Consider the following 23,925-nt stretch of genomic DNA (forward strand, 5'->3'; position numbering starts at 1 on the left):
TTTCGAGACAGGGTTTCTCTGTATAGCCCTGGCTGTCCTGGAACTCACTTTGTAGACCAGGCTGGCCTCGAACTCAGAAATCCTCCTGCCTCTGCCTCCAAGTGCTGGGATTAAAGGTGTACGCCACCACTGCCCTGCCTTTTTTTTTTTCCTTTTAAAGATTTGATTTATTTATTTCATGTATATGAGTACACTGTAGCTGTCTTCAGACACACCAGATGAGGGCATATGGATCCCATTACAGATGGTTGTGAGACAGACACCATGTGGTTGCTGGGAATTGAACTCAGGACCACTGGAAGAGCAGTCAGTGCTCTTAACAGCTGAGCCACGATTTTTCTTCTTACAGGATGTGAAGCCAGGTGGCCATGGGTTATCTACACCCACTCGCTTGAAAGGTTCTGGGTCTTAGGTAGGGAGCACCGTTTGGATGATTAGGAGACACAAGCTTGAGGCAAAGATGCCATTATTTATGATAGACAGGTGACTGTAGGCCATACAGAGAGGCCAGCAGCATAAGAACAAAGAGAGGCCAGCAGCATAAGAACAAAGACAGAAGGTGACCTGTAGGTGAGTGCCTTTATTGTGACCTGTAGGTGAGTGCCTTTATTGTGACCTGTAGGTGAGTGCCTTTATTGTGACCTGTAGGTGAATGCCTTTCTTGTGACCTGTAGGTGAATGCCTTTATTGTGTCCTGAGAATTACTGCATGGGGTTCCTCCTGGGGAATTATAATTGGTGATTTAAAGCAAGCAGACATGAGTTCTGAAAGTTCCCAGTGTTGGCGAAATGGTTACCATAGCATAGGGCTGCACATTGTGTGCCGGGTGTGGGGCAGCAGGTGAGTCAGGTAGGCTGTATCTAGCTGCCCAGAGGGGGGTGGTCAGCTGGAGGAAGTGGTTTAAGGCAGACATCTGGGTTGACACCTGGGTAGATGGGAGGCAGACAACCAGAAGCTGGGTCGGGGTGACTGAACCTGCACTCAAAGTGAACCCACAGGGAGTGTAAGGTCACATGACACCAGAAGACCGGCCTATAGGCGGTAAAACAGAGAAGGCTTAACAGGTTAATCTAGGCCAGTGGTTCAACCTTCCTAATGCTGAGACCCTACAATACAATTCTTCATGATGTTGTGACCTCCAACTATAGAATTATCCCTTCACTACTTCCCAGTAATTTCACTACTGTGATCTTAGGCGACCATTGTGAAAGGGTCGTTAGTGACCCATAAGTTGAGACCCAATGATTGATTGATTTGGGGTTTTTGTTTTTTTGTTTTTATTGTGTCCAGTGAATAAACACTAGCAAATATATTTTAGGAAGGAAGAAAGGAAGGGAGGGGAGGGGAGGGGAGGGGAGGGGAGGGGAGGCATAATGGCTGAAACTGGTGCTCCCATCATATGGAAGGCTGCAGTATAAAGATAGCCCAAGTCAGAGGCCAGCCTGGACTACATAGCAAATCCTGCCAAAAGCAAGGTAGGAAGGGAGCACAAAACGCCCGGAAATAGATCAGACCAGGCCACTGCTCCTGTCATGTTGAATATCCATAGGAGGGGGTGTTACAACAGCTTGTTGTTGAAGACGCACGGAGATGGAGTGTGGTGTCTGCACGTGGAAGCATCTTCCGGGGTTCACATAGCAGGCTATACCATCCAGCCCCAGCCGCAGAACTTCCTTAAGGGACTCCATGCCATCTGCATGTGCCGTCACAGTGTCGCCCGACCCTGTGCTGCTTGAAATGGTATTCTCACGGCTGATGACCTGATTTGCTAATTTTGGAGTTTTTAGGGGCATGAGCCTGGTGATGATCGATGTACCTTCATGGCAGGTTCTATGGGGCACCAATGCAACCCAGTCTCCGCAGTAGACTAACACAGCAGTTAGACACAGGAGGACATGCACAGCGCCCCTGCATTCCTGTGAAGCCCATGAGCCGGCATCTGCTTAGATCAGGACAGAGGTGGCCTGGGGAGGGACGGCGACAAAGGGAGCCCAAGGAGACTTCTGGTGCAGGACATGTTCTGTTCCTTAGCTGAAGGTGACCAAGATGTGAGGGGGAAAACACTTCTTTCTCGTTGTAAAATTAATATATATGTTCATGGTGGAAAATAAGGGTTCTCTGAGACATCAAAAATAGCACAATGGAATCTCATAAACAAAAGATAACTATTGTTAGTGTTCTGGAAGCTTCCCTCCCAACATGTTTGAAAAAAAAAAATGGAAGCATTCTATGTTACTTTTCAAAGATCATTTGAATGAAGCTTTTGAGGTTTGTTGAATGTGTATGTGCTTAATGTGTTTTATGTGTTTAATGTGTATGTGCTTGTCTCTGTACTGTGTACCTGCCTCATACCCGTGGAGATCACAAGGGGCATTCCATCCCCTGGGACTGGAGGTTTGTGTAGATGGTTGACTGTGAGCCCCTGTGTGGTGCTAAGAATCAGACCCCGGTCCTCTGCGAGAACAGCAAATGTTCCTAATCTCCGAAAGATTTCCTTAGCCCCTAAAAACCACCTTTTAAGTCTAATAACAAATGTTAACTTCTGTTGGTTTTTTTTTGTTTTGTTTTGTTTTGTTTTTAGAGTCAAGGTCTTGCTATGTCATCCTGGCTGGCTTATCATGGGTAAATCCTCCTGCCTCTGCCTCCAGACATGAACATTTTTAAATAATTATTTAGCTTTTTCCTCTTCTTTCCATTTTAGACAGGATCTTGTTGTGCAGTTAAAGCTAACCTTAAACTTGTTCTTCTCACCCACCTGGCCCGCTAACTCCTGCCCCACTCTCCCTGGGATTTAAAGGTGTGCTGAGCTGGATTTATTATCAATAGTAGAATATGAGTCTACAATGCAGACACATCATATCTAATTTAACAAATCCTGAGGCCCACAAGATGGCTTGATGGTTAAAGGCACTTGCCAACAAGCCTAGAGACCTGAGTTTGGTTGCCAAAATCCACATAGCGAAAGGAGAGACCAGACTCCTACAAGTTGGTTTGCTACATTTTGGTTGCTGGTGAGAGTTAAGCGTCAGGCCAACAAAGAAGAGTCTATGAATTCCTTTATAGAGTCTCTGAGTTTGGGGGCCATGAACAAATGCTTAGCTAGGACACGAAGGTCTCCCCTTCCTTGAAGTGAAGATAGAATCACTTCAAAGGGTGATGTCATGACCGTCTGCGAGTCCCAGAACTGGGCTGGTCAGGAAATAGGAAAGAGACAAGTTATGATCAGCCTGGGACCTGAACCTTGTAAAACCAACCACCCAGCCCAGTTTTACAGGGCAAGCCAGAAAAGGCCAGGCCTGCTCCACCCAGCCCGCTTCCTCTCTGCAGGCCCATCCTGAGAACACCATGTTTTCACTCACTGGCGCATTGACCCCACTCTGCCATGCTAATTGTCCCCATAAAACGAGCACCGTGAGAATGCTGCCCATATTTAGAGCCCCCGAAGCCTGCCTGCCTTATCTAGCTTTAACAGTGTCTGGAGAACATCAGCCCTGGGGCCACTGGCAATGGACCAGGACAAGCAGGCAACAGAGAAGAGGAGAAACCGGTACCCAGGGAGGCCCTGCTACCTGTGATGGACAGCCCAAACATCCTTCCACAGTAGCACCTGTGGCTCACACAGGGATAGTAGTACCCTTAGCCACCTGCTTGTCTCCACGGCTGTCCTGCCAGCCTCCATTGGTTTCTCTTCTTTGGTTTGTAGAACGAGAAGAACTTATCCAGGGCGTGCTGGCCCAGGTGGCGGAACAATTCTCCAGGTACCGTAACAATTCTCCAGGTACCATAACAATTCTCCAGGTACCAAATGCTCTCTGTACATCCTTTCCAGACTCACGGGAGCTGGCCCTTAGCCAGTCAGCCCTCTGTAGCTTCTGTAGCCAGCCTAGCAAACCTTCACCATATCCCCAAAACCTTGTCCAATGGCCGCTTGTAGAACATGAGTTCTGGAGGTGGTGAATACATCCCCCTTCATTCTTCTAAGGCTCAGAGCTATCTACAAAACACCCTCTACCAAGGGGTGTCTCCCACTGAGATGCTGTTGTGTGAGTGGATGGCTTCCCTTTAGTTTGCCAACACCTTTAGTTGTCAGTTTCCCAAAGTGACTTCTGTATGGTATGTTCTTGTCGCTCAGAACCAAATGATTGAACCACCATGGGGCATGGCACCCCACAGCTGTCCTTACTGGGCAGGGCAGGACACAGGCATGGGTCAACCCAGCTTAAGTTTACTCTGAGAGCCCAGGACAGAGTAGTAATAACACCAGACTCGGAGACATTATGCATTCCTTAAATGCACCTCCTGCTGTCTTGGTCCCCTCCCCAGGCTCCCTGGAGACCTCACCCCAGGCAGGGACCTATAAACGTTTGCTGGTCTGGGTCTTGTGTTTTATCTTTTTTCCCTGCTTTTTGCCCCCAGAGCGTTTAAGATCAACGAGCTGAAAGCCGAAGTTGCAAACCACCTGGCCGTGCTGGAGAAACGGGTGGAATGTGAGTGGAGTTGTTGTTGTTGTTGTTGTTGTTTTTCCTTTCTGCTTATGTTGTCTTTTAACCTCTGTTGGAATCAGCCACTTAGAACAGTGAGCAGTTCGGTGCTGAAGGCAAATGCATGCTTTCTGTGTGCCACTCTGATTTGACAGAGGCTGGCCAAGGGCAGATCTCAGCACACGTTTCTGTTAAAGCTTGTATGAAGCTTTGTGCACCAAACACAAACCATAAACCCCAACGGCCTCTGTCTGGCCCGGTAGAACCTCTGCCAGGGCTGTAGCTCTTGTTCCTCTCTCCGTGAGGCAGGAGGGTGGGGAGGGGGGGGTCTTCTCTTCTCTTCACACAGCTGTGCAGCTTGCTTCTGCAGTTTGGAATAGGTGACATTTTGGTCCCAATTTCTGACCACTGCAAGCAAGAGAGAGTCAAGTCCAGTTTCCATTCCATTTCCAAAGAGCCAGCCAGATTTGGGGAAGGAAATAGCTTCAAGTCACCTCATCCGCAGTGACTGGATTGATGAAGGATCGATGCTTCTGCTCCACAGGCCCATGGAGCCCGTGTTGCACCCTCAGCTCCACAGCCAGGCTCTCTGTCACTGTCAGGCTCAGCCTGGTGATACCCGGGCACCTGATTTATTAACTTGGGCTGAGTAAACAAAATTCAAACAGGAGACCAACACCCCTGAAGAATATGTGGCTGACTCTGTTCATAAGACAAAATGCTGCTTTTTTTTTTGGGGGGGGGGTTGATTTTTTTAATTGCTTCTCATACAAGACGTGGCTCATCGGAATAAGCTGGTACATGTTTCCCACCATCCCGTGTGTACCTCTCAGAGTTCATTGGCTTTCCCCAAGTCAGCTGGTCTTTGGGTCCTCAAGACTATCTTGTTCCACCTGGGGATGGTGAGGAGCCACAGAAAAGTTAGTGACCGCTCCAGTAAAGGACGGCACACAGGAGGCATGTGTAAGTCACAGCAGTGCCCACTCCGAGGTGCTGGAAGCTGACCACTCCAGCTTGGGAAGTGTCAGCAAGGCTGGTTCCTCTGGGATCTTAGAGAGAGTCAGTTCTAACCTGACTCCTGTTAGTCCTTCCCACTCCCTAGCTGGGATCAGTGTATGGCTTCCGCCTGATCCTGTCGCCCATGCCCTTCCTGTTTCTTGTAAGGACACTGCCATTTGAATCGAGGATGTTCCCATTTCAAGTTCTTTACCTAATATCTGCCAAGGATCTTTTGTTTAAATCAAGTGGTAGTCTCAGGATCCTGGCCCTGGGTGGCTGGGCAGGCTGCCAGGAAGATACTGTGAGTCACTGTTCCATACAGACACACAACTAGGCACAAACATATACACAAAGACATGAACAGACACACTGGAAAGCATGTGTGCACACACAGGCCCATCTGGGTGTCACTAACTGTTATCTGTGTCTCAGGGTTAGGGACACCCAGCTGTAAACCCCCACACCGCACTGACCTTGTAGTGAACGGAATTTCCTGCTTGCTCTTTGACCTTAAACCAAATACACGTTTCTCCTCTGTGACTGTCAGCACTCCCCCCCCCCATTCTGTGTAAATGTTTAGCTTTTAAGGAGTCTGGGATTACTAGAGGGTCAAAGGTGATTTCATAACCATGGAACAGCCTGGCCCTTGCCTCCTATCCTGCCCAGAGCTATTCACTTCCTTCCTGGTATGTTGTGGTGGGGACACAGGGCATCCCTGCTCCATCTACTCTTTGTACTCATGCCCTGGACCGACACCAAGACCTAAACACCAGTGTGGCCCGCAGCCAGAGCTAATGCCAGAAGACAGGGGTACCAGGGTACACAAACAATCCAGAATTTCCATACTGAACTGAATGGGAACCAGTCTTTCGGTGTCATTCAGGAACTGTGCCCGAGGCAAACTTTAAGAGCAGTCCCAGGAGAAAGCATTGAAAAGCAGCTCTCTATTCCCTCTTCGAGTGAAGTCCCTTAGCTTTGCAGATAGGAGAGAGAGAGTATGTCCACAGTTCCTGTGAGTTCTTAGTGTTGAAGAAGGTAAAATTGCCTTTAGCTACTGCTAAGAATGTTTTCCACAGAGCCAACATCTCCCTTAGGAATTCACTCTTAAATAATTTCTTATTGGGAGGCAACAAAGTACAGAAGCCCACAGAAACCTCTTCTGAAGTTGGAGCTGGAGAGGCGGCCCCACGATTAAGAACACTGGCTGCAGTTCCAGAGGACCTGGGTTTGATTTCCAGACACCCATCCATGTGGCTCATAACTCTCTGTAACTCCAGTTCCAGGGGGACGCCATCGCCCTCTCGGTCCTCTGCAGGCATTTCCCCTCTTCTGAAGTCCACATGCATTTCCCATGATTCCAAAGCAGGTAACTCTGCAGGCCAGCATGTCAGAAGGCCTATGTAGGCTGTGTCACCAGGGCACTGGCAATGGCAAATGGTTCAGGGCGACTCCTACTTTAGCTTGGAGTATCTGTGCCTACCTGTAGGTCAAACTTGAGAGGGACAGGGGACCTGTCTTAGCTAGGGTTTTCCTTTTTTTTTTTTTTTTTTTTCAAGACAGGGTTTCTCTGTATAGCCTCGGCTGTCCTGGGAACTCACTCTGTAGACCAGGCTGGCCTCGAACTCAGAAATCCGCCTGCCTCTGCCTAGGATTAAAGGCATGCACCTCCACTGCCTGGCAAGGCAACTCTCAAAAGGACATTTAATTGGGGCTGGCTTACAGGTTCAGAGGGTCAGTCCATTATCATCCAGGCGGGAGCATGGCAGCATCCAGGCAGGCATGGTATAAGAGGAGCTGAGAATTCTCCATCTTTATCTGAAGACTGCCAGGAGAAGACTGGCTTCCAGGCAGCTAGGACAAGGGTTTCATTGCCTACCCCCATCCTCACCCTACCCCCATGGTTAGGAGGAGGATCTTAAAGCTCACGCCCAAAGTGGCACACCTCCAAATAGTTCATTCCCTAAGCCAAGCATATTCAAACCACCATAGAACCCTAATGGATGAAACTTGGGTCAGGCCATGAGTCCAATGGTCTGTGAAGACATCACAGAATGGAGCACATGGCTTCCTTCTACAGGATCTGATAGTAGGAGGACTGAAGGGGGCCTGCGATGAACAACAGAACACCAGGTCACACCTCTAATCCCAGCCACTTACAAACCAAGACAGGAAGATTGTGCGTTAGAGCCAGGCTGTGGTCTTTCACACACATGCCAAGTGGAGTCTGCCACACATCTCCTAGGATCTGTTGGCCTTCCTCCATGCTCTGCCTTTTAAACATTGATGATTGATTGATTGATTGATTGATTGAGCTGCAGCTTGCTCTGCTTGTCGATCTGCCTCATGTTGGGTCCATGTCCCAGAGGTAAGCCTTCAACCTGCAAAGAAACGCAACCAGGTTTACACAAGACTGTGGCAGCCATATTGAACTCATCACTATGGAACGAAGGGTGCTTGAGTGATGTCCTCGGAAGAATGTCCAGTGGCCTTCAACAGCTTCTGTGGGTGCCAGTGATACAAGAAAGCATGAAGAACCCCACTTAAAAGGAAGGGTGACCGAGTGGGTGACCAAACCTGCCTAGCCTCTGTGTTCCCCACAGCTGCTGCCTAGACTTGTCCCCAGGCTGCCACCACCCTGTCCCCAGACTGATGCCAGAGACCTTCATTTTGGTCTGCACATACCAGCCTTGTATGGGACAGGCAGAAGCTTCTCTGGCCCAGAAGCAAGTCACCCGGACCAGGGCTGACCGTGTCCCTTTGTGCAGAAGAGACGGTGTCCCTATGAAACCCTATCCCAGGTTGGCCACTACCTTGGACAGTTCTGGAGAACCTAGAAAGAGGCTGAGTCACACCAGGTTGTCTTTGCACATGCACCCAATCTGCAGTTCCTCTTCTTGGGTTAGAGGCATTGTCAGGAATCCACTAAGTCCCCAAATGGCTGTTTTCCTTTAGAAAAGGTCACGCTGTGTTTTTAGCAATTATTAGTGGGAAGGGGAATAGCTCACACCATGGGTAGTGTCCTTTGGCAGGAAACTAAGGTGCAGTCATAAAGTTACAGACATAATTTTTTTTCTTCCTCAAGAACCCAGCTTCCAGCAGCAGTCCAACCGTTCCCAGCTCCGAGGGAGCAGATTGGCTACTGGCTTGTGGGCAGCCACTCTCATTCGTTAGCTGGGACCCCAGGGATAGGACTGAGTCTGGTCCCTCATCTCCTTGACTGTGCCTGTTTCTCTCCTGGCTGGTGGGAAGGTGAGGGAGCCCTCAATATCAGTAGTGTGGGAAGGTAGAGACACCTTTGCCACAAGTCCAGCATCCTTCTGGGACCCTCAGCTGCCAGTCTGGCTAGACACCCCCCCCACGATTACCTCCAGTAACCCCCTCCCCGTCTGTGTCTCTTTGTCACCAGTGGAAGGACTTAAAGTGGTGGAGATCGAAAAATGCAAGAGTGACATTAAAAAGATGCGGGAGGAATTGGCAGCTAGGAACAGCAGGTAAGTCTGTGTCCAGGGGCTGTGGAAACCGATCCTGGACAGGGCTCAGTGGAAACCGTGGGATGGGCTATATAGCTAATGTGCCTTGATCTGCTTCCAACATGGATAACACAGCCTGTTGTATCAGAGATCAACTACTCTCCCATTTTCTTTCCTTTTCACTTTTTAAAAGATTTATTATATATTGTATACATATATACTATATATTGTATACATTATATATATATATATATATATATATATATATATATATATATACTCTGTCTTCATGTACCACATCCTATTACAGATGGTTGTGAGCCACCTTGTGGTTGGTAGGCACTGAACTCAGGAAGATGTATTTTTATGTCTATGGGTGTTTCCCTGTAGGCATGTCTGTGTCCCACTTGCATGTCTCGTGCCCATGCTGGCCAAAAGGAGGCATCAGAACTTCTGGAACTAGAGTTACAGGCAGTTGTGAGCTGCCACGTGAGTGCTGGGAATAGAACCCCAGCCCCCTGCAAGAGCACTAAATGCTCATAGCTGCTGAGCTGTCTTTTCTTCTCCAGAGCCCCGAGTAACAGTAAATTCCATACTTGAAAGAATTTGGTGTCCATTTTTTTGTTATTTTGATGGGGGGTGTATTTGTTTGTTTCTTTGTTTAGCCCTGGCTGTCCTGGATCCCACTATGTAGACCATGCTGGCCTCAAACTAACAGAGATCCACCTGCCTCTGTTGGGGGTTAAGGGCATGTGCCACCATGCCTAACTGATACCAGTAAAAAGATAACAGTAAAAAGAGAAAGGTGTTTGGTTTATAGTGACCAAGTACCCAGTTTTTATCCCTAGGTCTCCTAGTTCCCAAGGGTAGCCCCCTCTGTTAGAGGAGCACAGAGGATACTCCCATTTATATGGACTGGGTCACATGGCCCTTTAAGGGTGATATCCTCAGAAACCAGTGACCAATAATAATCCAAGCAAAACATGTCTCTGGCATGGCTTGTCAGTAGGACCATCCTCTAAAGCCACAACTACAGGACCCACAGCTACGGGGCAGCATCCTGAGTTAAGAACCAGTCCTGAACCAATGATGTCAGTTGTCTGAGGACCCCAACCTCAAGCATTCTAGAGACAACACTCTCAGGCTGCCTGTGAGAGTGGGGCATGGCTCTTGCCTGCAGGGAGGGGGTACTGGGAAATCTGGTGGTCCCCATGAATTCCCACCATGGTGGTCAGCCTGGTTGTTGCCAAGAGGGCACAGTATAGGGAAGAGAGGTGAATCAGGGTATTCTATGGGGACCGTGTCACACTCAGGATCATGTGGAGTGGCTAGCTGGTGTAGAGTTAAGGAGCTCTTTATTATTATTATTATTATTATTATTATTATTATTATAGATTTATTTATTTATTTATTATGAGTACACTGTAGCTGTGTTCAGACACACCAGAAGAAGGCATCAGATTTCATTACAGATGGTTGTGAGCCACCACGTGGTTGCTGGAATTTGAACTCAGGACCTTGGGAAGAGCAGTGAGTGTTCTTAACCACTGAGCCATCTCTCCAGCCCAAGGAGCTCCTGTTCCATTAGATTAAGGTGAAGGGCAGGGCAAAGAATCTTGCAGCCACAGGACACTGAGTGATCAGCTCACTCCCACTGTTCCTGTGAAGGTAGCTGATCTTCAGGGGCCAGGAGAGTCCCATATGCATGACCCCTAAGAAGAACCAGAGTCACGTGGAGAACAGATACTCAGTGAGGCTGGGAACCAGTGCAACAGCCTCTGACCCAAGACCTCACTTAGCCTGTGATCACCCCAGAAGGCATGGTTCCCAGGACCAGGTAGGGGCAGGTGGCCTCTGTGCCAGCCCCCATCAGCAGCACTGGCAGTCTGCCTGGAGTGGGCTTTTGGCTTGTCTCAGTGACGGGTGTGCCTCTGTACCCCACAAGTACAGTTTAAAGACATAAAACAGCCCTCTGATGCCTCCGCATGCTCACAGAGACAGCATTCTCTGCAGACAGCACTGGAGGTGTCCCTTGTAAGAAAGAGACAGGGAGAGATGCTCAGGCTCTGCCTCCAAATGAGCAAACAGATGCGAAGCTCTGGCCTGGCTCTAGTCTGTGCCTAGTCCTGGCTCAGGCACCTGGAGCCACTCTTCTATTCTGAGCCAGTGCTTTAATGTTCAGGATGCAGGATGGAGAAGGTGGTATTTGTGGTACCTCTTCTGTCTTGTTGATGGAAGGAGTCCATTTTAAGTGCAGAAGCACACTCAGCCATCAAGCCCCTCCCCCCCCCCCCGCCCCTCAGGATAAGGCTGTGTAGATCCCCTAGACTGTGGAGAAAGGTTGCACCCTTGAGAGGTGCAGACACCACCTTCCTCAGGGAACAGAAGGGACAGGAGACCAGGTGAGGTAGAGCCTAGCTCTACGCTTACAGTAGCTCATGAGCCTGAAGGACAGACTGACATTTACCCACTTTTGAACACACTCTGACAGGGGCTGGATCCATCAGAACCTACCTAGAGACAAGAGACAGGGTGTACACAGCCTTGGGCAGACGGTATTCTCCTTAGACTCACTGAGGTTTCTGTTTCCCTGAAAGGGATGGATTCCAATAGCCAGCTCACATTCAGGGCAGAGGCGCACACATATTCTACTGGGAAAATATGGTTGCTGTGGTTCCCATGCAAGGAGGGAAAGAGTATCCTGCAAGGCCAGTGTCGGGTAATGCAGACAGAGAGTATTGACTGAGGCTTGAGGTCTGTACTCTCTGCATGTGTCTCAGTCGAATGGCCTTGGCCATGAACTGAGCCCCAGGGGGTGGAAGGATGGGAAGCCCAGGAAATGAGGCAAAAGTGAGCTCTAGACAGAACAAAAAGAAGAGGCACTAGGCCAGCTGCTCTGCCCGCTGGAGGATACTGGTTCCTGTGGCAACGGGGCTCAGAGCCGGAAGAGGCTGGCCAAGGCAGGGTCAGCAGGCATCTAGCAGCCCAGTCTGCCCCCAAGGCCTCAATGGCTAGGTAGGAGCTAGATTCCAGCAGTCAGCTTCCTGCCTGGGAGGGCTTCCATATGCTCTCCGGGAAGGCAGAAGACAGACCGCTGAACAGAACACAGTGCGGTTATGTGTATAGGAGAGACTGAAGGAGAAACAATGTTACCCTATATAGCCAAGAGCATAACGGACCTCTCATAGTCAGGGTGGAGGTGCAGATGGCTTCACTGGAGCATTTGATTGGCTCCTTCTGTTGGTTCCTATAGCAAATCCTATACGTTTGCTAAATCTGTTAGAATCCCCTTGGTACAGCGACTATCACAATAAGCTGGTAGGTTTTGCAAGTGGTGCAGTTGGGAGAGAGGCAACTGAAGGCTGTGTTTCAAAAGGAAAAGATTTATGATTCTAGGCTGGGAAACTGCACAGGCTCATGGGAGACTTCAGACAACACAGCTGGAGGCTGCGGGGGGGGGGGGTCACTGGTTCAGTTGAAATCTATTGCAAAGCCGGACTCCTGGGTTTTTCCCCCTCTAGGTGTATTCATCTAGTTTTGAAGGAAAAGAAACTTAAATCGACTGTTCTGTGATCTTTTATCACTTGTAATGTTGTGAAAAACTAAGTAGATTCAATTTTAACCCTCCAGGTTGTAGGGTTTTTATCTCTTTTTTCTTAACCCAACACCAAATATAGTTGGGAGGCTGAGAAGTGTAGCCATGTGTGTCCTCCATGCCTTAGAACCTTCTGAGGGCTGTCGAGATGGCTTAGCAGGTAAGAACACCGACTGCTCTACTGAAGGTCCTGAGTTCAAATCCCAACAACCACATGGTAGCTCACAATCACCCGTAATGAGATCTGACACGCTCTTCTGGTGTGTCTGAAGTCAGCCACAGTGTACTTATGTATAATAATAAATAAATCTTTAAAAAAAAAAAAAAGAACCTTCTGAAAAAACACTCTAAGATGTTCTCAGAGTAGCTTTCAGGGTGTGGGGCTTAGGGAGAAAATGGAAGACTTTGGGATTTCTCTTTGGTTTTCTCTTGGGCTTGTTGTTTTGTTTGTTTGTTTGTTTGTTTTTGTTTGTTTGTTTGTTTTAGTCAGGATCTCCAACTATAGCCCTGACTGGCTGCAGACAAATGATTCTTCAGCCTCATTGGTTGAGTGCTGACATCACACGTGTGTACTGACCGTCACATCCAGCCGCATCTTCGAGAATAAAAATGTTTTGCTGTGAGCAGGATAGTGCTGGCACATACATTTAGGCCCAGCACTCAGGAGGCAGAGGCAAGCAGATCTCTGTGAGTTCAAAGCCAGCCTGGTCTATAGTGTGAGTTCTAGCTCAGCCAATCTTACACAGAGAAACCCTATCTCAAAAAAAAAAAAAAAAAAAAGTGTGGGACGTGGTCCAGTTGGTGGAGTGTTTGCCTGCTATGCATGAGAATCTGTCTTCCATCTCCAGTACCACGTAAACTGGGGGTGGTAAGACACCTCTGTCATCCTACCAAGCAGGAAGGTCAGAATCAAGGTCATCCTTGATTACATAGCAATTCTGAGGCCTGCTTGGGTTACATGAGATCCTATCTCAAAAATAAAACAAAGGAAGAGAAAAAGAGATTTTTTTTTTTACTTGTGCCATTTTAAAAGGTGTTGTAGAAGATAAACTAACAGTGAACTCTAACTGCATTAGCATCTAGCTTTTTGGGTATTTCCTATTGCAGACTGAGAGCCAAGCATCTCACAGCCCCTGTGACTCATACTCCCAGGATGAATCCAGTGGGGTGGGTCTATGTGTTCCAGGGCTGGGGCTAAGGGTCCCAGGGCTGGCTGGTGGCTGTAGGCTCCATTTGCTTTGGTGTCCTGAGCAGCACATACAGTGCCTCCAAGCCAGAGCACACGGCTGTAACCAAGTTCTCCCTCTGCCCTCCAGGACCAACTGTCCGTGTAAATACAGTTTTTTGGACAACAAGAAGTTGACACCTCGACGTGATGTCCCCACTTACCCCAAGGTAAGATAGATTTCTGGCTCAGGGACAAATTTAGCTCTGTGTCCCCAGCACCAGGACACGGGAACCCAGGTTTGGCCCATCACTCTGCACAGTGATAACAACCCCACTCTAGCTCTGTCTCTGGCTAAGGAAGGATGGGAGGTTCTCGGGCAGGATATTTTTCTCTTGGACATTTGTTTAGAGAAATGATTCCAGAGCGGGGAGGTAATGGCCCTTCTGGCTCCCTCCTGGACCCACAGCTGGCAGTAAAAGACATCTGCATACAAACATTCCGCCAAGAAACTTTAACAAGGTTCTTTAAAATCTGCACCGCTGGCTCCCCTGTTCCTGAACAGAGTTTTTATGGAAAGCTTTGCACAAAAGTTTTTGTGAATTTTGAAAGAAGCCAAGCTTTTAGTCAAGTAGCTGTGACCTAGAGTAAAGTTATTTTAGATGCCTCTGCTTAAGCCCTGGCTCGCAGTTACTCTGCGGTTAGGCTGGCCACCCACAGGTCCTCCTGGAAACCCCCATAGGTCCCCAGTGCCCACTAGTCAGTGATTTGCTCTACCTGGGTCCTAGCCATCCACTGAGTTATCATCCCAGAGATCAATACCTTTCCAAGGAAAATAGGGCCCAGATCTTTCTGGAGATTACACAGCCCAGTCCTGGAACAAACTGAGCTGGCCTCTTCTTAGGGAAATAGAAAAGGCTAGCCCGAATGGCTTGCTATTGCTGCCTCATGTCTAGACTATCAACCTTGATTCTGACAGTTCACCCGAAACCTTAGTGCCCGGCAGAGCCGACCCTGGGCCAAGGCCTTCTTCAGCCAGTGTGTGACTTAGCTCATGGCTGATTCCAGGGGTGGTTCCCGGCAAGACAAACCTAGCAGTTTCTCAGCAGAGATTTGAACATACACTGAATGGCTTATTGCCTTGACCTTTCACTTGATATAACTTTTACTGTTGAGATCTGATTGACAGCTGAGCGTTCATCATCTTCTTGGAATCTGAGTTTTGATGAACGTAGTCATGAAATTGCTATCATGACAAATATAGGAAATATTTCTTTTATTTATTTATGCTGCTGTTCCTCCTCCTGCCCCCCCATCACAGAGCTCCCTATCCCCCCATCCTCCCTCTCCTTCTTCTCTGAGAGGGTGCTTCCCCCCCCCCCACAATATCCCACAACCTGGCACATCAAATCTTTGCTGGATTAGGTACATCCTCTCCCACTGAGGCCAGACAAAGCAGCCCTGTTGGGGATGGATACCATAGTCAGGCTACTGCTTTAATGACAGCCCCCCCACCCCCAATCATTGAGCAAACTACATGAAGACTGAACTGCACGTTTGCGATGTGTGTGCCAGGGGCCCCATTCTAGCCTGTGCATTCTCTTTGCTTAATGGCTCAGTCTCTGAGAGCTCCCAGGGGTCCAGGTTAGTTGACTCTGTTGGTCTTCCTGTAGGGTTTATAGGGAATATTTCTATCTCCCATACATCCCTAAGAAGCCCTTTGTAGCCCAGGACACTACAGATGGGAGTCCACTGACAGTCTCCAGAGAAAGGCAAGCTTGAGTCTATACACAGTGTCAGACGTCTGACATACCACTCCTGTCCTTTCCAGTACCTGCTCTCCCCAGAGACCATCGAAGCCCTACGGAAGCCCACCTTTGATGTCTGGCTTTGGGAACCCAACGAGGTAGGTGAGGGACATCCAAGTTCCCTGGTCACTGGGAACAGCTGCTCAGGATTGCATGAATGGGAACTGAGCCCAGGCTAGCCCTCCTGTGCATTTCTCCTGTCTTTTTTTTTTTAAGTTATAACCCCCTGAATTCAAATCTATAGATTTTAATTCAAATGGACATTTGATAGGCTCAGGGGGATACAGGAGACAGAGCCCAAGCAAAGGGGCTTTCCCGAGGGAAACAAACATCGGCTCCCAGGCTACTGCTGCTGGAGCATGCCCCGCTGACCCAGACCCCGGGCTGGGTGCACCCACATCTGTAGGAGGTGTGGGAAGATGGAGGCGTGCAGGAGCATAGCAGCTGCTTAGAACACCTATTTCCTGTAGAAGGGGGCCTCAAGAGGAGACATGGGAAGAGTCGCCAGCAGAGCCCCACCCGTACCCCCGGGCAGCTGGACACAAGATAGCAGAGATATGAGGTTTGCAGAGAAAGAAGTCGTTTGTGACAGGAAAATGTTTCTTCAACGTTTCTCATTCACTAAGAAGTACCAACATGGAGGCTAAAAGAATACGTCGCTCTTTATGGTCAGCTCGCCAAAACCTAAGGACTCTTCCCAGATTTTCTAACGCACGGACATATAAAATAGGCAAAAATGTTCCCTGCTGCCTTTGACAAGATCAGGCACAGCCAATGGGACTCTGTGCCTCTCCATAAGAGGGTGCCCAAATTTCCCAAATAGATTTCTTCTTCCAGTATGTTGCTTGCCCGGCATAAGAAAGCCTTTAGCTAGGGCATGTTAGCCAGAAAAGCAAAGAACAGGCTGGGATGATGCTCAGTGACTAAAAGAACTTGCTGTGCACAATGAGGACCGGGATTTGGATCTGTTACTCCCATGTAGACATCAGGTGGGTATGGCTGCTGACTGTAATGCTCAGGCTGAGTTGGCCTGAGCATTCTGATTAGCTTAGTCTTGTCAGTGAGCTCTGAGTTTGATTGATAGATCCTGCCTCAGTCTATGAGGCAGAGAGCAATAAAGGAAGGTACTATATCAACCTCTCATACAGGAGCACAGGCATGCACACACACTCACACGCATGTGTGCGCATGTGCACACACACACACTCCCTACAAGTACACACTCAACAACAAGACAGAAAAGCAGAACCCAGCCCAGCTTACTTAGAGCTTCCTTGGAAGCACAGCCATCAGCAAGCCACCAGAGATTAAGCTGCCAAGGGTTCTGCCCTCCAGCGCTGAGGTCTGGGGCTGGAATGTAGAAATGAAAGGTTCAGGCAGCATCTTAGATGTGCAGTCCTCCTAGGACAGCATGGGGTCACATGCCCCTGAGCACAGATATGGGAGACCAAGATAGAGCTTTGAAGAGTCATGTCAGTGTCATTCCTCTGGGACCTGAACAGAGCAAGACCATGACAAATAAAGGTACAACAAGGGGCCAAGTGGCTCCTCCCAGCAGCGGGTGGCCAGCCCTGCTTCTGGCACATCTTTGAGGAAGGTCCCAATACATAGTCATTGACCTTAACCGGCCAAAGTCACCCATGAGAATGGCTGCATAGAAATCAGTACTTGAGTTTTCTTCTGCCACCACTACCTGCTCCGTGGGACCTCCAAGCCCTGTGCTACCCGAGGTGGGAGGTGACGGTTGTCCCCGAGGCTATGACAGAAGCTTGATCCCTCTGCCCTCGCTTTGGTAACTGTACTCATAGCTGCTCTCTGACGGGCAGGCGAGTGGGCGTGGTGAGTGCCTTTCACAGCTTGACCCAGCTGTGAGACGTCTTCCACCACCCATAGCTTTGGCTAGGGAGGCTAACAGGATGCTTCTGGCGGTTTCTCACTACCATCACGTGGTAAGCCAGAAATGCCTCTGGCAGATCCAAGTGTGGGCAGCAGTGATGTGTAACTGGAGATTGGCTGAGGAGCTGGGCAGCTACCCAGCCCTGGGATGTCAAGGAACATCGGGGCCCTGTTGGGGCTCACCTGTCTTTCCTGGTGGGTGTCATGCCACGTCGACTCACATCTCTACCCAGTGTCTAGCCCTTCTCAACTGAAACCCAGGATATGATCTGCTGTTATTCTGCTGCCTCTGATCCATGGGGCTCCATCCCAAGGCTGCACATAATAAGGTGGCTGCTCTGTCACACTGAAGGGCCACCCACTGGCATTTCATAAGTCCTCTCTGTCTTACTCGTACTCGTGGCCACATCCGGGAACCACCTGGCTGACTGGCTCAGCTGGGGTTAAGGAATGTCAAGGAAACAGACCGTCACTACGGCTCCGAAGCTACTGCATCCATCACAGAGTGGCGGCAGATGGTTTAGTCTGGCAGCTCTCTGTGTCTCGAAACTCTGATTTCATAGCAGATGCTTCATCTCTCCAGGGTGGCTCAGAACACCGTCTGCACCTCTGAGCCCAAGGGTCCTGAGGGCTGACATCCAGGATGGTGCAGGGCCGGGAAGTTCTGGACAGCAGCTGCCTACAGCCTGAGAACCAGCCATCCTCAAGCCAAGATCAGAACATCTGTCACTCTGTAGGAAGGCCCTTCTGGCACCTTCAGCTTCAAAGTCGTTGGCTTCTCAAGGAAGATGAATGTGTAGCTAGCATGCTCTCCAGATCCTCTGTGACAGTCTAAAGTCCCCCTGTTTAGTTGCCCTGCTCACCCTACTAGGTCTGAATAAGAGGTTGTTTTCTGTTTTCCAAATGAACTCTTCACCTGACAGAACTAAAATATTGTAGTCACACAGCTTCACCTTATCTATGGCATGCCCAGCCCATACACATTACATAACAAGCCCTTTGGCTTCAGCTGCCGCAAACCACCAGAGACTGGGCGACTTCAACAACACCAGTGTCTCATTGTCTCACTGCCCTGGAGCCGGATATCCAAGGTCAAGGTATCCTGGGCTGGTCTTTCCTGAATTCTCTCTCATCTTAGCATCTTCTCTCAGTCACCTCTATGTGTCTGTGTTCTGATCTGTCTCTACGGAGTCATGGTCAGATCAAATTGGGACTCCCCCTCTCTTGATGGCCACATTTATCTTAGCTGCCTCTGTCAAAACCTATCCCTAATATGGTCAGATTGGAAGGTCACAGTGGGGCCTCAATATATTATGTCCATGGGACACAGTTCAAGTCCAGATGCAGGGGAAACAAGCCAGGCTATAGCACTGACAACTACTGCCCTGTGCAGGTACTGGGACACTGGTACCCAGGACCAGGCAAGTACTGATACGTGGCCTCTACAGACGTGCTCTCTGCTGGGGTCATGCCACGTGCCCACAGGGCTGTCTCACTCAGCTCTGTATTGTAGATCTCCTGAATCACTGAGACTTTCTTCTCCCAGAGCAAAGCAGCTCTCGCCAGGCTCTTGGTTACAAATTCCTCACTGGCTTAGTTCATGTCAAAACTCTGGGAGATGTCTGCAGAGACCTGCAAAATAACTGGTGGGGTTAAATACCGTGTCTGTCTCGCCCCCCCCCCCAAGTGTCCACAGACAACAGAATTCCTGGAAATGAGATTCGTTCAGACAAGCAGTTCACCCTTCAGATCAAGAAGACATCAAAAAGCATCTCCGGTCCCAATAAGAGGAGCAAACTTCAGCTCATCAAAGCCCTTTCCATCTCCAGCCTTGAGCACCCAAGGCGGATGGGGGATGTCAACTGGTAGATGGAGGATGGCCTCCTCCTGACCCTTAGTCCTCTGCTCAAATTATACATCCTCTGAAGTAGCGTCAGCATACACAGAGTTGCTACCTTGCCTGGAATACCCATGGGCTTCTGAATTTATCACTTCACTCCCAGGAGACCTACAGACCCATAGCCCATCTGGGTGATCCTAAAATTGGATTCTCTCATCCACGGCTGAAACTCACCTTCCCAGGTCACCCTGGTGGAACTATCCAGGACAGTACATGGGAACAAAGGGGAGCAGGTATACCTCCTCCTTCTGACCCCTGACCCCTGGCCCTGTTCCCACAGATGCTGAGCTGTTTAGAACATATGTACCACGACCTTGGTCTGGTCAGGGATTTCAGCATCAACCCAATCACACTCCGCAGGTGGCTGGTAAGTAGGACCTGTCACTTCCTCCCTATCACGCTAGAGTGAACTGCCCTGCATGCCCTGGTGGCGGCGGGCTTCTGCAGAGTGGGTGTTGGTATCAAGGAAGTCCTATGAGGTCATTTGTCCCATCTGTTCCCCCCATGTCCCTCAGAGGAGCAAGGAAACAGTACAATTATCAGAAAGAGACCCACAGGATAGCGCACGAAAGCAGGGGTGTGTGGAGTTGCGAGTGTCATGTGTGTCTGGGCATGTGCCTGGGAGGATGCGTATGATTGTGAGGGTGTATATCTCTGCGGTGGTGTGGGTGTGAGTGTGTGTCTCTGGGAGTTTGTGAGAGCGTATTTGTCTGGGGTTGTGCATAGTGTGCATGGTGGGATAGGTGTATGGAGGGCTTCGTAGCAGATCTTTCTCTAAGCAATGGAATGTTACTTCTAACCAAGAACTGAAATCCTGTCCATTATCCCATAGGCCCGGGATCCTAGAGATTCTGATGAAATGCTCCCTGATTCACTCCCAACTTCCTATGCCAGTGTGGCTCAGCAGACACCTGGGGGATACCCTAGTCACTGTCCCAGATGGTAGAGTAGTAGTAGATTGCAGGGCTCCTGGACCACTCTGTCCCGTATTGGTGAACTTGGGAGTTCCCAAGGCCTTGGGCTTGAGTATGCAAAACCCTGGGAGCCTTAGAGGAGCAGGGGACATCAAGCTCAGGGGACTCACCCTTTCCTCCCCGCAGCTCTGTGTGCATGACAACTACAGGAACAACCCCTTCCACAACTTCCGGCACTGCTTCTGTGTGACACAGATGATGTACAGTATGGTCTGGCTCTGTGGCCTCCAGGTGGGTCCTGACAGCCCCTACCCTCTGTCCCTAACCCTGCTGTGTACCCAGGTCCTCCTCTCCCCCAGCCCATGGGGGACGGTGTCCTCCCCGTCACTGCAGCCCAGTCTGTCACCCACCCCTCCTGCCCTCCCATGAGGAGGACAGACCACCTGACTCTCACTTGATCCAGGAGAAGTTTTCCCAGATGGACATCTTGGTCCTGATGACTGCAGCCATCTGCCATGACCTGGACCACCCAGGGTACAACAATACGTACGTTTGGGATTTCTTTCTCGGTTCTCCTTTGAAAAGTGTCCCTTCTCTCAGGGGAAGTTCAGCTTGTCCCTTGAGCAGCTCTCTGACGGAGCTGCCAACCTAGCCCCCCCCCCATCCCCCATTCCTGCAGGATGCAGTTCCCAGCTTTTGGACTTTGTCCAGGCCCCTAGGCCTCCCCGGGAATGGAACCTCCAAGACCACCAAACCCTACAGGCAGCCACAGTCCCTTTGTGTCAGCCCAGGCTCTGGAGGTGCAGGGCAGCAGCCGCCTGTCCCCTCCCCGAGGTAGAGACAGCAGGTCTCTTTACTATTTTCTGCCAGGAGGCTTCTTCCTCAGGCTGCTTCCAAAGGCAAGGGCAGAGGGGGCTGGGGGTGGGGCAGGGTGATTGGTACATTGGGACAGAGCAGAAGGAATTTGCATGTGATGAGGCCAAGAGGATGGGCCCAGATCTAGGACACTAACTAAGCCCTTCCTGTCTGCATTGGGTAGAATGCTACCACATGGGACGGACAGACCACTGTCATGGTGTAAGCTTGCATTCAGTGACATGTAGGGTTTTTTTTTTTTTTCCTAATGAATCTTTGTGGTCCTGCATCATCATCAGATGCACTGAGGCTACTGCCACCATTTGTCAGGACAGTGTGGGTCTTCAAAGGCTGGTCGGGACAGGATAGATGCCAACTGTGGCTGTGAGTGCTCCTTAAGAGCTGTCCCAAGAACGTATCTGTTATTACCATTCTACCTATTTAGTGGTCGGCACAGTTGCCAACAAGAAGCTGGCAAAGAGTTCTTCATTTTAGCATTAACCCCACCCCTCAAAACTCAGCCCTTAGAATGGCACAGTGGGGTGCTCCTGTAGCCTCAGCTCTTGGGAGAGAAGCAAAAAGATGCCAGGTTCCAGGCCAGCCTGTGCTACCGAATGAGATCCTGTTTTATATGTATATTTAGACGGACAGATGACAGACACTAAGAGAATAAACCTGTTTCTTTTTTCCAAAATCCTGCCTTTTCCTATACTGAAAAACCTGGCAGTTTTTAGAACCCTGATACCTTCAAGATGTCACTCAGGGAGAGAGCTAAGGTCTCAGGTTAGACCTAAAGGCACAGGATATCTAGTTATAGTCAGGTGCAGCAGAAGGAAGTTTCTGGTGTGTGAGGATGATACCCGGTCACTGGTCCTAAGCGCGCCCCTCCGGCCTCTGCAGCCACCACGCACACTATGACGTGCCAATGCCAGTGTTGAGGCATCTGAGCCTCCCGCTCTCTCCACGTACCCTAGATACCAGATCAACGCCCGCACGGAACTTGCTGTGCGCTACAACGACATCTCACCGCTTGAGAACCACCACTGCGCCATTGCCTTCCAGATCCTGGCAAGACCTGAGTGCAACATCTTCGCCAGTGTGCCACCTGAGGGCTTCAGGCAGATCAGGCAGGTATGTGGGGCCAGAGCTTCGTGGGCTCAGAGCAGAGCTCCACTCTGCAGAGGTTTGGTGAAAGCAGTGCCCATCAGGGTTGCCCACTCTTCCGCCAGGGCCCAGAGTGGTCCCCAAGAAGATGGGCTTTGCCATATATACCTGATGTCACTTGCATGTCACAGCTATTATTATTACAACCTTAATGGGCTCCCTTTAAGGTGACTCCTATGTCCCTGCAGTCAGCAAAGAAGCTGAGAATAGAAAGGGAAATATCTGGCCCAAGGCTACAGTATGCTTTCTGGACCGGCACCTGTGGTACATGCAACCTGGTAGAGCTGGTATCTGCCATGTAGCTTCAGCTACTGCTACCCACTGGACCTGGTCATTCATCTTCCCCATGACCTATACTAGCAGATTATCCTGCCCTGAGACAAACACTTCTAGTCGCTTAAAACATCACCCTCCCCATGCAAAAGTCCCATGTGAACCATAACTGAGCCACTGGTGTCATTTACAGGGGATGGAGGGACCCAGAGTGATTCCTGTCAGCTCAGTGGTAGCTGACCCTCATAGAACCTATGAATGAGCCCTTATTTGGGGGTAAGGAGGATGTCTTGGCATACTGTACTTGGATAACTTGTCTTAGTTAAGGTTTTACTGCTGAGAACAGGCACCATGACCAAGGCAAGTCTTATAAGGACAACATTTAATTGTGGCTGGCTTACAGGTTCAGAGGTTCAGTCCATTATCATCAAGGAGGGGAACATAACAGCATCCAGGCAGGTATGGTGTAGGAGGAGCTAAGAATTCTGTATCTTCATCTGAAGGCTGCTGCAGGATACTGGCTTCCAGGCAGCTGGGATGAGGGTCTTAAAGCCCACACCCACAGTGACACACCTACTCCAACAGGGCCATGCCTTCTAATAGTGCCACTCCCTGAGCCAAGTATATATAAACCATCACACATACCTACTTCAGTTGGATCTCCTGGTGCCACTGTGGCTCTAAACCAATGGCAAGTGTCCTTATGAAGGACAGAGCAGAGCAGAGGCATGAACATAGTAAAAGGCCATGGGACAATAGAGGCAGATACCAGTATAGACAGAGCCAGGTCATGGGTTGCCACAAGTTATAATGGGCAGGAAGGAGGCTTCTCTCAACCCTTGGGAAGAATGGGAACATGTCAGCACCTTCATCCTGGCCTTCCAGACCCCAGAACTACAAGGAACTATATCCCATACCTGGTAGTACTCAGCAAGACCATCCAGGCTGTGCCCATAGGGAGCATCTCCAGGCCCTCTGGGAATCATCTGTTGCCATCCCTTTGAGTCTCGGCTGGCTGGCTTCCATCCCGACACAGCTGAACTGATGCAGGGGAGATGTTCATCCGTCTCCAGGGGAACCTACAATCTTGGCTCTGTCAAAGAGCAGCCTGCCGCATAAAACATTACTTCGTTATTTGTCCATTCCCTGTGAGGTTCCAAGCCAACTGTTGTGCTTACAACAGTCAATATTGAACTACTGATTCCCAGTCCAGCCCCCTCCGCCCTCTCCTCTATGTGTAGGCTTCCGCCCTTTCCTTCATGTTTGCCTACAGATAGAGGCACCCTATCAGTGTGTGCCACAGGTTGTTATGATGACTATAACCAGCCTTTTCTGAAGTGGCTAAAGGGCAATGCTAGGAAGGGTGATGGCTACACACACCAGTGCCACCAGTGACTACCCAGGA

At 49.7% G+C, this 23,925-nt stretch overlaps 1 protein-coding gene across 2 annotated transcripts in view; it reads left to right on the top strand.

The window, feature by feature from the left end:
- Nucleotides 1–23,925, top strand: part of Pde9a (phosphodiesterase 9A) — an 89,102-nt gene that overhangs the window by 52,275 nt on the left and 12,902 nt on the right. For both annotated transcript variants that reach the window (XM_021149321.1, XM_021149322.1), the window contains exons 5-13: nucleotides 3,704–3,758; nucleotides 4,417–4,487; nucleotides 8,887–8,971; nucleotides 13,862–13,940; nucleotides 15,542–15,616; nucleotides 19,595–19,681; nucleotides 20,415–20,519; nucleotides 20,692–20,774; nucleotides 22,058–22,214. In XM_021149321.1, the coding sequence (XP_021004980.1) occupies nucleotides 3,704–3,758; nucleotides 4,417–4,487; nucleotides 8,887–8,971; nucleotides 13,862–13,940; nucleotides 15,542–15,616; nucleotides 19,595–19,681; nucleotides 20,415–20,519; nucleotides 20,692–20,774; nucleotides 22,058–22,214 (797 nt within the window). The remainder of the gene's footprint in view (nucleotides 1–3,703; nucleotides 3,759–4,416; nucleotides 4,488–8,886; nucleotides 8,972–13,861; nucleotides 13,941–15,541; nucleotides 15,617–19,594; nucleotides 19,682–20,414; nucleotides 20,520–20,691; nucleotides 20,775–22,057; nucleotides 22,215–23,925) is intronic.

The sequence above is a fragment of the Mus caroli genome, chromosome 17, assembly GCF_900094665.2.
Source record: "Mus caroli chromosome 17, CAROLI_EIJ_v1.1, whole genome shotgun sequence".
NCBI lineage: Eukaryota > Metazoa > Chordata > Mammalia > Rodentia > Muridae > Mus > Mus caroli.